Source organism: Mandrillus leucophaeus, unplaced genomic scaffold (assembly GCF_000951045.1).
Source record: "Mandrillus leucophaeus isolate KB7577 unplaced genomic scaffold, Mleu.le_1.0 Scaffold251, whole genome shotgun sequence".
Classification (NCBI taxonomy): Eukaryota; Metazoa; Chordata; class Mammalia; order Primates; family Cercopithecidae; genus Mandrillus; species Mandrillus leucophaeus.
The window spans coordinates 1,639,004-1,654,823 of NW_012102599.1; the positions used below are offsets into that span (position 1 = coordinate 1,639,004).

Here is a 15,820-nt window from a genome sequence, read left to right on the forward strand (position 1 = left end):
TAGATGCCCTAAATAATTAAGAACCCCTAGATCAGAAGTTCTCAACTTTAGCTGAATGTTACCAACCACTGGGGGAGATTTAAAATATATTGAAGCCTGGGCAGCATGGTGAACCCTGTCTCTATGAAAAATATGAAAAATTAGCTGTCATGGTGGCATGTACCTGTAGTCCTTGCTACTCAGGAAGAGGCAAGAAGATCACCGGAACCCAAGTGGTCAAGGCTGCAGTGAGCTGAGATCGCACCATTGCACTCCAGCCTGGGCAACAAGAGTGAGACTCCGTCTCAAAAAAAAATAAATAAAATAAAGTAGAGTATAATGGAATAGAATAGAATAGAAAATATTGATGCTAGGGTCCCAACCCCAAGGATTCTGATTCAGGAATGGGGCTTGGACATCAGCAATTTTTTAAAGTACCCCAAGTGGTTCTAATGTTTGGCCAGGATTGAGAATAATTACTTTAGGATAAAGAATTTTCAAGGTCCTTTTTATGATTCTTTGAGTAGGTGATCTTCAGTATCATTCCAGCTCTAAAATGCTGTAGTGCTACAATAACACTTCAAAAGTATTTGGAGACAGGCCCTTTCATTCTTTTGGCTACTAGGACACTTTTTCATCCGTTAATCTTAGAACAACAATAGCAATAACAGCCACAAAACACACAGGAAGTAAAAGTGGGATATTAATAAGCTGCAGGCTTGGCAGTTTGCATGGTATTGGTGAAGAAATGGACCACTAGATTATGTCAAGAATCAGCCCAAATAGGAAATAGCAGAGTGAGGACCTGACTCCAGAGCCTGCTTTGCCTCCACACTGTCTTTCTCGTGTAGGGGGCTATGGTTCCCAATTTTCATCCTAAGTGTTACTGTTAACAAATACCTTGGTATAGTAAGAAAAATATAACTTAGCCACAGCATTCTTACCTAAGATGACTTATACTATAACAAGCTCTACTAATTCAAAATCCATATGCTGTTGATAGATTATACGTTCCAATTTCAGACATAATAATTATAACAGGATTGTTCATGAAGATAGCACAGTAAGGCTGGACATGGTGGCTCACTACTGTAATCTTAGCACTTTGGGAGGACAAGGCAGGTAGATCACTTGAGGTCAGGAGTTCGAGACCAGCCTGGCCAACATGGTGAAACCCCGTCTCTACTAAAAACACGAAAATTAGCCAGGTGTGGTGGCACATGCCTACCAGGAAAGGGGATTCTACTATCTCTCTTAGTAGTTTATCCTTTTATTAGAAGTCAATTTTATACCTAGTCTTTGATTATTGTTCATTTTTTTCTATTTTATTTGCCTCTTGTTGCATACTCATAAGGAATCATTTTGCATTGATGAAGACAATTCTTTCCCTGTTGCTCCAGAGCAGAGTGAATTATACAAAACAAATTCTTGAATCTAAAGTTCATTACAAGGTGGTTGTTTGGATTGAACACAGGCCGCCCCTGAGGAATGGCAGGTTCTGCAGGAAAACAGCCAAGTGCAAAAGCCTATTTGACCCCATGTTCATCTACACCTGATAAATTCTCATCACCCCTTTAAAAAAGTTTCTGGCCGGGCCCAGTGGCTCACACCTGTAATCCCAGCACTTTGGGAGGCCGAGGTGGCCAGATCACCTGAGGTCAGGAGTTCGAGACCAGCCTGACCAACACGGAGAAACCCCATCTCTGCTAAAAATACAAAATCAGCTGGGCGTGGTAGCATGCCTGTAATCCCAGCTACTCGGGAGGCTGAGGCAGGAGAATCACTTGAACCCGGGAGGCAGAGGTTGTAGTGAGTCGAGATTGTGCCATTGCCCTCCAGCCTGGGCAACAAGAGTGAAACTCCGTCTCAAAAAAAAAAAAAGTTTCTGTGAGACAATGCTTGCTTTACTAAAAAAAGAAAACTGGCAGAATAGACTTTGAGGACGTACTTCTAGGACACATTAGATTTTGTGATAATGTGCATAAATGTGTGTGTGTGTGTGTGTGTGTGTGTGCACGCACGCATATATATTTGTAAGTACCTGAGTCTGGGTCCCCTTAAAATCCACATCGTTAGGCTCACATTTGCCTCAGGCAGCATGGCCACCATAACTTGGCAGGTAGGGTATTGCGACTAGCAGGTGGCCAGAGTCAAGGATGAGGCCATCTTTCTGGCTGGCACCTCTGCTTTGAAGGACCACATCATTTATGCACTCAGATAAACTATCTCTATCTTTAGGACTTCTTCTCTTTCTTGGCCTTTTTGACATACAGACTCAGAAGCCACTGAATTTAGCCTTATCCTGTAGGAACCCACTCTACAACCTCCATGAGAAATTGTCCTCAGCATTGGAGGTTGGACCAGATTCTCTAAGGCCTCTAGCAGCATCATGATGCAATGCATTATGCCCAGAAACCTGGGTGGTGTAACTATCTTCAGGATGCCGACAGTCTAGTTGAGAAGGCAGTGTTGTATGAAAGCAATGATTACGTGTCCTCTAGTACTAGACAGGACAGGCACAAGGGAGCCTTTAGATGGAGCATTTAAATTCATCCTAAAGAGTCAGAGAAGTCTTCAGCCTCAATTCAAAGATGTTTGTCTTGAGTACTGGTTGGGAATGACATTTGTTCCCAGAGCTCTTGTGGGACCTTATTATATACTAGCCAGTCAACCCTTAAAAGACCCAATCTAGATCAAATTCCTCTAAATTCTTAACACCAAGAAAGGTTACCCAGAAGTTTTAAAATGTCATCCCTACTGCTCAACACCAACGCATAAGGCCAATTATGCAGAAGGTGAAGAATCCCAATGTTAACGCTGTGAGTACTCTCACGGGAAAACATGGGCGTGTGGACCACCATGGATAGTTCTCTCCCTAAAAAAGGAAAAGCAGAATGTTTAAATGCCATAAAGTTGCGGTCAAGAGAGACAAGGAGTAGGGGACACAGGCTGAGACATGACAGCATTTAGCCTCCTAAACCAGATGAGTAGAGTTTTCTCCAGTTCTCTTTGAGTAGTTCTCCTTTTAGGCCTGCTGTAAAAGGACAGTGTTCCCTACTGCCTACGTTCCCTATTCTGTGTTCCCTAAACGGTGACACCCAGTTTTGGCTTGGACAGCCAGGTGGATGAAGGTGCCATTCCGCCATAGAGAGCAGTGCTTCCCAGATCTGGTAGTGTATTGGAATCATGTGGGGAGCCTGTTAAAAATTCAGATTCCTGGTTTCCACCCTGAGAGATTCTTAGGCACAAGATCATAGTGGAAGCTGAGACTCTATTTTTAATGAATTCCCCCAGGTGACACTCTTGCAGTCAGTCTGTGGACTAGAGTTTGGGAATCACTAACACTAGGACACAGAAAGAGCTAGTTGCGGTATGGGGAAGAATGAATCGAGAAGATAGTGAGTTCAGTTGGTCTTTGGTTTTTGGTAGAGACGAGGTCTCCCTGTGTTGCCGAGGCCAGTCTGAAACTCCTAGGCTCAAAATCTTCTCTCACCTCAGCCTCCCAAAGTGCTGGGATTATAGGCATGAACCACCGCACCAGCCTGAGTTCAGTATTAAATTATGCCATAGGACATCCAAGTGAAGATTTTTTGTGGACAGTTGGTTAAAATGATCTGGAGAGACAGGTGATTCAGAGGCTATCAGCACCTATGTGGTTATTTCAGTAATGGAAGTGGGTAAGATGGACCAGGTGTTAATATATAAATAACAACAGAGGCCAAGCCCTCAGCCCTGGAAGGTTTCTGTCTCTAAGCCAATTTGGTTCGGCACAGCTCTTAGGGTTTTGTTTTGTTTTTTTAAATAGCTTATGGTAGCTAGCCAAGAAGTTGTAGTACAGTCTCACCACTACCATATTCTATAAGTGAAATCAAGTCTCAGATCACATTGTGCCACACTGACATTTTTAAATGAAATGGTGATTAACAAGCGAGTTGAAAATGGTGTATGAGAACTCTTTCTCATGTAGGCTTGAGAACATCCCATTGTTTAGGTACTTTCATCACCATCTTGAATGAAAGGTTTACTCAAGGCAACTGCCTGGATTTCAGAGCTAAGGTTTCTTCCCTGATCGCTGGCATCAAGTCACCAGAATTCCGCAGAGTTGAAAGATAGATGGAAGACCATTTACACCGGGCAAAATCCTTTGTAACACCCTATTCATATAAAACTAGAAGGAGCAGAAAATATACTTACTTACAAATCTTGCATACTTTTTAAAATTTTTATTTACATTTATTTATTTATTTGAGATAGGATCTCCCTCTATCGCCCAGGCTGGAGTGCAGGGGCGTGATCTCAGCTCACTGCAACCTCTGCCTTCCAGATTCAAGCGATTCTCCTGCCTCAGCCTCCAGAGTAGCTGGGACTACTGGCATCTGCCACCATGCCAAGCTAATTTTTGTATTTTAAGTAGAGATGGGGTTTCATTGTGTTAACCAGGCTGGTCTTGAACTCCTGACCTCAGATGATCTACCCACCACGGCCTCCCAAGGTGCTGGGATTACAGACATGAGCCACAAAGCCTGGCCCCGCCCTTTTTTTAAAAAAAAAAATAGAGTCTGTCTCTCTCTCTGTTGCCCAGGCTGGCGTGAAGTAGCAAGATCATAGCTCACTGCAGTCTTGAACTCTTGCATTCAAGTGATCCTCTTCCCTCAACCTACCAAGTAGATAGGACTACATATGCACGCCATCACACCTGGTAAATTTTTAAATTTTTCTGTAGAGACCAGGTCTTGCCATGTTGCCCAGGCTGGTCTTGAACTCCTGGCCTCAAGTGACCCTCCTGCCTTAGCCTCCCAAAGTGCTGAGATTATAGGAGTGAGCCACCGAAGCCAGTTCCTTGAATACCTTTATTTTACCATCTAGAACCCCTTTCAGGTATTGAGAATGCTAGAAATAGTCCACCATGTTTACCAATTAAAACCCATTTTTGCAATTCAGTGTGATAATTGGCAAAGCATCAGATGTTACTAGAGATACAGATAATAGAATCTCTATAAATAGCTGCCTCAAAGTATGGCTTTCCTGATTAGAATGCTGGCTAACCACCCGGGACTCTGCATATTTTATTGGCATGCTGACAGCACTTGGATTGTAGGTTAATCTAAGAAGCACCCATAATGTCACAATATACATGTAGAAGCATTCTAATGTAAATAACTGAAATCATAATACTAAAAGATGGTGAAAAAGAAAAAAGTGAGAGTCAGAAGATAGGCCATCAGAATAGAACACGCTAAGGCAGATGGAAAAGTGGATGAGGTTTGGATGCTACCGAGAGGTCAAGTGAGTAATAAAAAGACTAAAATGAGTCCACGACTTTGACAACAGGAAGCCACTTGACCTTGATGAGAATGATTTCCTGAAGTAGCGACACAGGAGTCTTGCTGTGGAGGGAGGAGAGACAAGGGAGGTGAATACAGAAGATAAGCACCTTTTTTTTTTTTTTTTGAGACAGAGTCTCACTCTGCCTCCCAGGCTGGAATGCAATGGCACAATCTCGGCATGCTACAACCTCCACCTCCCGGGTTCAAGTGATTCTCCTGCCTCATCCTCCCGAGTAGCTGGGATTACAGCATGCACCACCACACCCGGCTAATTTTTGTATTTTTAGTAGAGATGGGGTTTCACCTTGTTGGCCAGGCTGGTCTTGAACTCCCAACCTCAGGTGATCCACCCGCCTTGGCCTACCAAAGTGCTGGGATTACAGGCGTGAGCCACAGTGCCTGGCCACTATAAGCACCTTTTTTTATGAGATAAAGAAGAAAGATGTGGAGCAGACACCAGATAAGTTTGAAAGAAACATTTTGTTCATGTTGTGATTTTCATTTGTTGACTTCAAGATAGAGAAATCGTGTGCATGATTAAATGTTACCTATATAGAAAGCATGTATAGAAATGTAGCCTGGGCCAGGCGCAGTGGCTCACACCTGTAATCCCAGCACTTTGGGGGGCCAAGACAGGCAGATCACCTGAGGTTGGGAGTTCCAGACCAGCCTGGCCAACAAGGTGAAACCCAGTCTCCACTAAAAATACAAAAAGTAACCGTGCATGGTGGTGAGCACCTGTAATCCCAGCTACTTAGGAGGCTGAGGCAGGAGAATCGCTTGAGCCCAGGAGGCGGGGGCTGCAGTGAACCAAGATCACGCTACTGCACTCCAGCCTGGGAGACAAAGCAAGACTCCATCTCAAAAAAAAAAAAAAGAAATGTAGCCTGTACAGAGAAGCCGCTTGTATAGAAAAAGGCTGAAAAACCAGAAAAGCCAGGAGAGAGTAAAACCAACCTACCCAGGCCAGGAGACATTTAGGTGGAGGTGCTATGGTACCTAAGAGGAAGGTACATTTCCATAATAATGAAAGGGAGGAGGTAATTGTGAATCGCAGGGTAGTGTACTTAGATTTGTGTTTAGATGGGGTTTTGGTGTAGGCCAGTGTATATTTTGTGCATAAGAAGAACTACTCAAACGTTTAATTGGGTTTAAACAATTAGTGTTCCATCTATAAAGATGACAAACTCAAAAACTCAATCCTTAGGCTTCATGTGAATCTCACAAATCTCAATGTTTAGAAGTCTAGCAAAATCGAACGGTCACTTTTAAGATACTTTTGGTTAATGTTTGGTTTGGTCCTTTTTACCAACTTAAACGCGTTTAAATATTTTAAACTGCATTTATAATATATTCTACTTCCTTTGTGAGTACCTGAGTTATCTACTTATACAAAACCTTGCTAAGTACTTAATAATTGTTATAAAGCTACTAAAATACATTTCTAGAGTTACTTAAAGACCTCTTAATAATGTGCAGAAACTTGGCATGATTTCAGCTTAAAATCAGAAGTCTAATAATTCAATTATTCATTTTTGATTGATTTTCAAAAACTGTCACTTTAATAGGTCAGATTCCTTCAATATTAGTAGTACAGAAAAGACCAAATATGCACAAAAATATGAATAGCATATCTTCAATGCTTTCAACTTTTTTATATTTAATTTTTAAATCTTCCCAAAGTTGAATGATGCATGCTTACCAAGGAAGAAAATTGGCTGGAAATAACTGAGGCCATTTTCAATCAGATATTTTGACAGAGTCTCAGGCTGCAGAGCAATTTTCATCCTCCCAGCTGTCATACTGACCCCCTTTTTAGGGTAGCTATGTCATGAGTTACAAAAATTAAAAAGCGTAGATCACCCTATGAGTTATAAACCCATACGTTTCATTGCCCACATCCCTGGATGCAAGTTATACACAGCACCTGATTCTCGATCTGCTCAAGGAAATAGAACAACCACGCTGCTCCTTCATCTCTAAGATAGGTACATATGTTTTCCATCTAAATGTTCAAGGCCTTTGAATTTGATGGAGTTCTGGGATTTAATTTTTTTCTATCTAATACCTTTAAACTCAATAGCCTAAAATAAATCCTTTTCTATTTAATGATAAAGACATTTAAATGGGATACAAGATATGAAAATGTCTTTCCTATTTAAAGAACATTGAACTTGGGCCAGGTGCAGTCACCTGTAATCCTAGCACTTCGGGAGGCCAAGAGAGAAGGATCACTTGAGGCCATGAGTTCAAGACCAGCCTGGGCAACGTAGTGAGATCCTGTCTCTACAAAAAATGATTTTAAAAAATTAGTTAAGTGTGGTGGTGCACACCTGTAATCTCAGTTACTTGGAGGCTGAGGCAGGAAGATCACTTGAGCCCAGGAGTTGGAGGATGCAGTGAGCTGTTATCATACTACACACTCCAGCTTGGGCAACAGAGAGAGACTCTGTCTCCTAAAAAGAAAAAAGAACTGTGAACTTGATAGAATCCTACATTCTTTCTTAGGACCACACAAAGGTTTAGATGTTTAAATGATCTCCAGTTGAGTTTCCAATATCCCTCTTGATCAAGCCAAATCTAATTTGCTGTTATAAGAGTTATGGGGAGCAGGCAGGAAGTTGAGAGAGTTCTCATCTGATGATTTTCTTTCCTCTGTGTAGTAGGATGTGAAGTTGCCTATTGAAGGAGGTGGAAGTTATGAGGGGAGGGTGAGAAAAAAGTTTTAAAATCCCTCTATTGGTAATAAGCAATCTGAGCAGCTCCATGCTGCCTGTTGTAGCGTCTCCTAATTGTGTGACATTAAGTCCATTTGAAGTGGAGACCATATTCATGATGAGATATATTTATAATTCATGCTTAACATTTAGTCCATATGTTTTTATATTAAATATGTGTATTTAGTCATTCAAGTATTTGCCATTTGATAACAAATATTCTTTATAGCTGATCAAGAAGTCACAGCTCAAGGTCAAAGGACTTTATTAATAAAGCAATTGAAGTAGTCACTTATTATACAGCAAAAAGTTCTAGACTCATTTAACATTTATTTCCATTTGCTAGTCAATTACCAGCTGTCAGAGCATAATAAATATTATAAATTTGAGTCAGAAGCTGTCACCTCTAATTGTATTAACTCTTCCTAATCATAGGTAGTGATTTGTCCTGTGAAAGAGTGATATTAATCACTGACTTCCATCTGTCTTCATAATGGTGTAAAATTGCCACTGGATTCCATTGCTGAAGTGAAGTAAATCAATGTAGACACCAAAAATGAAAGGAGGCAGTGATGAGTCATGAATATTTCCATTCATGTTAACAAGCTTCTCATTGTTTCCAGACAGAGAGAAAAAAATGACAGCTAGCTTTCAAAGCTTTTTGCTTCTTAGTCTTAAAAGTGTAGTTTCTTCTTATCATTATTTCTATATGCCAGGCACTAAGAAGAGTACTTCTTATATGCCAGGCACTAAGCTCACAACATTATATGAATTATTTCTTAATCTTCACAACCACCAATGAAGTTATTGGTTCTTATACTTATGGCACTTATGCTACTGTTCTTTGCATTTTATAATGAGGAAATGAAGGCTTAAAATAACTTGAGTAATTTGTTGTCCAAAACAGCAGAGCCTGGAGTCAAACCCAAGCAATTTAACTTCCATAACTTAGTCTCAACCAGTACTCTACACTGATGGGTGATGTTTGAATCAGTTAGGAATGCTTTTGAGTTGAAGTAACTAAAATCCAACATATAGTAGTTCACAAAATAGTGATTTTTTTTTTGCTCTCACTTAATAGAAAGAATGGAGATAGACAGCTACTTATGTTGGTTTAGTAGCTCAGCGGAGCCAGGACCAGTGACTGTGACTCCTTGGCCTTTCCCTTGTGACAGAAAAAATGACTGCTTCAATTTCAAGCTTCATGTCCACATTCAGGACAGGAAAAAAGAGAAGGGGAAAGAGTGGGCACTTGCTGTAACTATAATGTATCATGAAAGCAAAAACTATACCATTTATATATCTCATTAGTTGAAAACTGTTTCATATGGCCATCCTTATCTGCAAGGGTAGAAAACAGAAAGGGAGGCTGGGCATGGTGGCTCATGCCTATAATCCCAGCACTTTGGGAGGCCAAGGTGGGTGGATCATGAGGTCAAGAGATCGAGACCATCCTGACCAACATGGTGAAACCTTGTCTCTACTAAAAATACAAAAAATCAGCCAGGCGTGGTGGTGCGCAACTGTAGTCCCAGCTACTGGGGAGGCTGATGCAGGGGAATCGGGAAATCGCTTGAACCCAGGAGGCGGAAATTGCAGTGAGCTGAGATCGCGCCACTGCACTCCAGCCTAGTGACAGAGCAAGACTCCGTCTCAAAAAACCAAAACGAAACAAAACAAAAAAAAAAGCCAGCAAAGGAGTCGGGAGTTAGGGATGACTAATGGACCAGCTGTGAGTCAAAAGTTATGGAATCTACAAACGCTGTAGGAATTTTCCACTGCCTCCTTACTTTCTTTCTGCCCTTCCTCCCTTCCTCCCTCCCTCCCTCTCTCCCTCCTTTTCTTCCTTCCTTCTTTCCTTCCTTCTTTCCTTTTGAGTACAAAAGAGCTATGATTCTCCATATAGATAACTCATAGAATATTTATTCTTGCCTTGTTTTCTAGAGTGTGTTCCCAAATAGAAAGAGAAAGCTGTGGTTCCACTACCTGAGTCAGGACTCATTGGTTGCAAGTAACAGAAACATGCACACCTCACTGAGAAAGTGGATGCATTTCAGCCATTTATTTAACAAATATTTATTAAGCACTCATTATATTCCAAGCACTCTTCTAGGCTCTGGAAGTATATCAGTGAACAAAACATTAAAAAAACAAAAAAAGAATGAATAAGAATATGAGAGAATCTCATAGAACCCAAAGATCAGAAAGCAGCAGGGCCTTCGGAGGGACAGAAACCAGGGACTAAGAAGCTGTCAGGAATCCAAACAGCAACTCTAAGCCAATCTCCATTCTGCTCACTCTGCCTTCTCTTAATTCTTAGTCTGTGTGGTGGGTATAACATGGTCACCCACGTAACCTGAGTTTTCAACTTCTGTTCATGCACACAGTTCACACTGAACCACAGTCTCTCAGTTCCAATTCCAAAAACCTAGGCAAACGAATTGGAATCCATTGAGGTCAGGGACAGTCTTACCCCTGTGTTATAGGAGTCACTGTGAGTGAAGCGGGGCACCTTGAATCAAAGGTTTCTACCTTGCAAGCCTTCCTGTCACTGCTGCCCATCCGTCTCCAGGCATGTTGATGCTTTTTAGACACTTTGCCCGTCATCCACACCAAAGCACCTGCCTGCTGCACCAGAGGTTTAAAAGTTAACTCTACCTTGAAGAGCACATTTTTTAAAGCCCTGTAAGAATTAACAGGGTCCAGGTCATTTTGAACTTTTTCAGATCACTCTTGTGCCCTCATGTGTATCTTTTTCCCATACAGCCTTTTCCTTGTCTTCTGGATAATACGAGAGAATCGAGGCTCAGTTAACATCAAACTCCCTTCTCACTTCAAACCAAGCCTTCAGAAGCCAAGATCAGCACTAATCAATTTGGTTTCAAAGTACACATTGCAGTGTGGGTCGGGATATTCTTTTATGACCCTTATAAACTATACGCCAATGAGATACGGTTGTTGGTGATTCTTTTCCAAACCTCCTCTTTGTTTCAAACCAATAGGTGTTTTTCCATTCAGGGATATACTGAATTGCTGACCTGCGGCTGATCTGTTTTTCTCCAGGCTGTGGATTCCCCTCCAAGTGGAGGAGGATGGGCAGGCTGGGGATCCTGGGGCAAATCTCTGCTGTCATCTGCATCTGCCACCGTAGGTAAGCATTGTATGTTGCATTGGAATAGACAAAGTCCCGAAGCCTAATAGGATAGGAAGTTTTGATCGTACCGTATACTAACAAAGTTTAACATTAGCCCATGAGCAAACCATGTTTACTGCTTACTATTCTCAGTGCTTCATTTATTCCTCTAATACATTTATTCCTCAAAATAACCCTGTATGGAGGAACTGTCGTTTGCTGCACTTTACAGATAAGAAAGCTAATCAGAGAGAGACTAAGACCTTGACCAAAGTCAGGAATGTCTGGGTTGCAATTTAAAAACCAAGTAGTATGGCTTTTAGCCACTATATTATACGGTCTTTTAAAGTATAATATATTCTTAAAGCTTTGTGTTTATCATTCCACTTGAATTTTTTGTAATGCACAACTCATCTACTCCCAAAAAAGATTTGAGATATCTTGATAAAAGGTATTTCATTAGCAGGATATTAAAATATAAGTAGAAAACAACGTGCTGGTAGGGAGGATATATATTTTATATATCCCACGGCTAATAGAGTTTTTGTAATTGAGTATTGACCTCAACTCTGAGCTTCTTGGCTGCCAGTACATTATTTATTTTTCTTTGAAAACAAAATTTTAATTTAAATAAATCTATTTTTCTGGTTTAACGTTTTTAAATACATTTCCTGTGTTTGTTCTTATACAAAGAGAAAATATGATGGACAGCGTAGTGTCTTCCTGAGTGCAAATTTTTCAGGATATTCTTCATGTTACTATTTCTTATATTCTGTCTTCATGAAAACTGAAGGTATAACATCAATATGTCTAAGATAATTTAGCAAAGGCATTTCATCTTGAAGGTGGAAGGTAAGGAGAAGACAGGGGAAGCCATAGGTAACAGTTTTCACATCATGCACTTCAGGTATTCTAAGGTGCAGTCCATGGCCATGAGGATCTTGCGATGGGCCATGAATTGGTCCACTTCACTGTTACTCCTAAAACCAGGAAGGTCTTAAAGCCTTTTGCCCCACCTCAGTGGACCATAACCACAGTGTTAAGGGCCAGATATCTAACTTTATAGAGCTTAGGCTGCCTGAAAAGAACGGATAGATTGCATTCCTCTAATTCCATCTCTGTCAAATATCAGTTTGCTCAGGAAGGCTCTGGGAAGAAGTAGCAGTGGCCAAATAAATGTTGATCTCTCTGGTAAGAGCCTGGAGAGCAGATTTTCTCTATTGCTTATTGAAGGGGACGGATATACCTTGAGTACCACATATGCAGATGACAAAATTAACTAAATTCAAGTAGAGGCACCTGTTTTGTTTTCTGAACAGGACAGTGTCTCTTCACAAGGGTGAGGACAAGCACCTGCAGGCATCCTCTGTCCTTGGAAAAACGTTTGAACTTTTAGTGGCTATCAAAAGGATCTTGCCGCTGGTGGCACTTAGTCAGAAGTGGCATGCTTTCTAAGCCAAAAGCTGAAAAGGGGGTTCTAAAAAATTGTTTTAATTGGAATAAGTCATGAAAAAGTAAACGAAATGGTCACTAAAATTATACAGCTCTTCTCTTGGTTTATATCATAAAATAGTTATGTGTCCTGGATGTTTCCAGTTTTAACAGCATCCAAACCACTCTGGTTTATAATGAATTTGGTGCTTCGAGGGTTATAATAGATGGAGGATTTACTCTTTCATTAAACTTTTAATTATAAGTTCCTGCCACAGTAAATACAGAAATCATCTGCCCTGTGGTAGCAGCTACAGGTGCTCTTTGTGCACACTTAAAGGTGCAGCTCCCTGTAACTGCTCTAGCCCTCGTTGGTCAGACCATTTACTGTTGTTTCTCATTCAGTGTCTGTACCTCATTTGACTTTGGGCTTTGTTGGACCCTCCCAGGATTTCCTGTCCATGGACTGACAGCTCACCCATTGAATTTACTATCCAGCACCTTCTTCGGTGTCTTGCTGTAATCTGACCTTTGCACACATGCAGCTTTGGTTCCAGTGGGCTATGCGCCAAGGCCTCTGGGTTTTGTTAGCTGGGTCACATGTAACCAGTAGGTAGTGCTGACTTTACTGCTTAAAAAGTGGAATGTGGCCAGGCCCGGTGGCTCACGCCTGTAATCCTACTTTGGGAGGCCCAGGTGAATGGATCACTTGAGGTCAGGAGTTCGAGACCAGCCTGGCCAACATGGTAAAAACCTGTCTCTACTAAAAATACAAAAGTTAGCTGGGCGTGGTGGTGGGCGCCTTGTAGTCCCAGCTGCATGGGAAGCTGAGGCAGGAGAATTGCTTGAACCCAGGAGGTGGAGGTTGCAGTGAGCAGAGATTACATCCCTGCACTCCAGCCTGGGCAACAGAACGAGAGTCTGTCTCAAAAAAAAAAAACGAGATGTGATTTTCTATGGCAGGTCCCTTTTGACTTGATCTGACGTCATTGTCTTAATCTGCGGCCTGTGCTATGTTTGGGGTTGCTCTTAAAGTTTCTCTGTATCTGAGCCACCATGCAGATGATCAATACTGCATCTTGTTATCCTCATGACAATTTATAAATTCTAGTGGTTCTCATCTGACTCTGAGTAGTAATTGATCCAGAAGAGCCTAGAGAGGTAATTTCCTGTAGGCCATCATGATCATTGTGCCAGTCATATTTTTCATGGCACATGATCCCTGTGTCATGAGAAATCATATCCCGCTTTTTAAGTAGTAATATCAGCAGCATCTACTGGTAATATTTGAACGAAGTAACAAAACCTAGAAACCTTGGCACACAGTCCACTGGAACCAAAACTGCTCATATGCAAAGATCAGATTATAGTAGGACACATAAGAAGATGCTGGATAGTAAATTCAATGGGCGAGCTGTCAGTCCATGGATGGAAAAACTTGCCACTTTTCCTCTAGGGTGAGTAAACACGTGGTTTCTCTGAGAATGTATGACATTTGCACATTCCTCATGCAATATCAGAATGAAGTTCAGTATACCCTCTTGTATTAGTTTCTGTCGCCGTGTAAGGAATTACCACAAAGTTAGAGGCTGAAAACAACATGCATTCGTTATTTTACAGTTTCTGTGGGCCAAGAGTTCAGGTAGGGACAGCTGCTCGGTGTCTCACGAGGCTGAAATCAGGGTGGCAGCCAGCTGTATTCTCATCTAAGGCTCACGTTTGCCTGAGGCAGCATGGCCCTGGGGTTGACACTATACTTGCATATAATGGAAGTTGTGCCTTGCTTGCCTCTCTTAATCCCAAGAGAGTGGCTCAACCTAGACCACAGATCAGGAAGGCACCCATAACTGTAAAGTCTCTGGAGGATAGGGTGGTGCCGCTAGAAGGGGGCCTGGAGTCGAGGATGAGGCCAGTGGCTCTGCCAACTGCTCAACTGGCACCTCTGCTTTGAAGATGCCATCTTTTAGGGTCATTCACGTTGTTGGCAGAATTCAGTTTTTGAAGTTGTAGGACTGAGGTCCCTGTTTCCTGCTGGTTATTGACCAGGGGTCACTTTCAGCTCTTAGGGGCTGCCCTCAGGTCCTCCTTCAAAGCCAGCAGGAAAACCTCTCTCACGCTTCAAATCGCCACCTTCAGGAAGGGCCCCTTTGTTTTAAAGACGTTCCTGATTAGTGCAGGCGCACTGAGGATGATCTCTCTTGTGAGTCACTGAAATTCAGCTGATCAAGGACCTTAATTACATCTGAAAATTCTCCTCATCTTTGCCAGATGGAGTAACCTAATCACAGGAGTGAAATCCCATCCTGTTTACACTCTGGCTCACACTCCAAAGGGAAGGGATCACATAGGGTGTATACATCTGGGGACAAGACCCTTGGGGCCATCTCTCAATATGGTCATGCTTCACTTAACAATGGGAATGCCTTCTGAGAAATGGGTCGTTAGATGATTTAATCATTGTGCAAACCTCACAGAGTATACACAAACCTACACAGCTAGGCTATGTGGTAGAGCCTATTGCTCCGAGGCTGCAAACACAGGACAGCTTATTACTGTACTGAATATTGTAGGCAATTGTAACACAATAATTAATAAGTATTTGTGTATTTCACACATCTAAACATAGAAAAGGCACAGGAAAAATACAGTGTTATAATCTTATGAGACCACTGTCATAGATGTGGCCCATCGATGACCAAAAGTTTGTCATTTGGTGCATCCCGCCTACCTTAATTTTCTTCTCATCTCTGTTTGAGATCTTTATCAGTTATACCACCAATTCCAGAACCTTAGTATTTTTTATGGCTCTGGCTATGTGCTGGAATCTTGAAAAGCTAGCGAATCTTGGCATTTTTCTCTTGTTTGCATATGAAATGGCAAAGGGTACATGAGGAAGGTCATTAAAATTTTGAAATATTGATGCTCATTCTAAAAGTCCCTTTGGAGAAATTTTAGAGCTATCTTTAGAAAAGCAGGTACTAAAATTGTCTATCACCACTGATCATCACTACCCACCTCCCCCCCCAAAATGAATGCAATAGAAATATGACTGAAAACCCTGCCTAAATTGCTCTGACTGCATATTTTGGAGATTTCTGATCAGGACATGCTATGACTTTATGTAGCAATAGTAGCTAAAACAAGAGCAATATATATTTCAAAACTGGATAAGTGTCTTTGTAGACCTGTACAGAACTGAAACATGTAGCCTAACAGGAGGCTGAAGTCATGGG

General features: G+C 41.5%; 1 protein-coding gene across 1 annotated transcript in view; it reads left to right on the plus strand.

Annotated features, from left to right (window-relative positions):
• Positions 1 to 15,820, plus strand: part of FAM114A1 (family with sequence similarity 114, member A1) — an 82,773-nt gene that overhangs the window by 16,239 nt on the left and 50,714 nt on the right. The window contains exon 3 of the mRNA XM_011983537.1: positions 11,087 to 11,174. Within this exon, the coding sequence (XP_011838927.1) occupies positions 11,087 to 11,174 (88 nt within the window). The remainder of the gene's footprint in view (positions 1 to 11,086; positions 11,175 to 15,820) is intronic.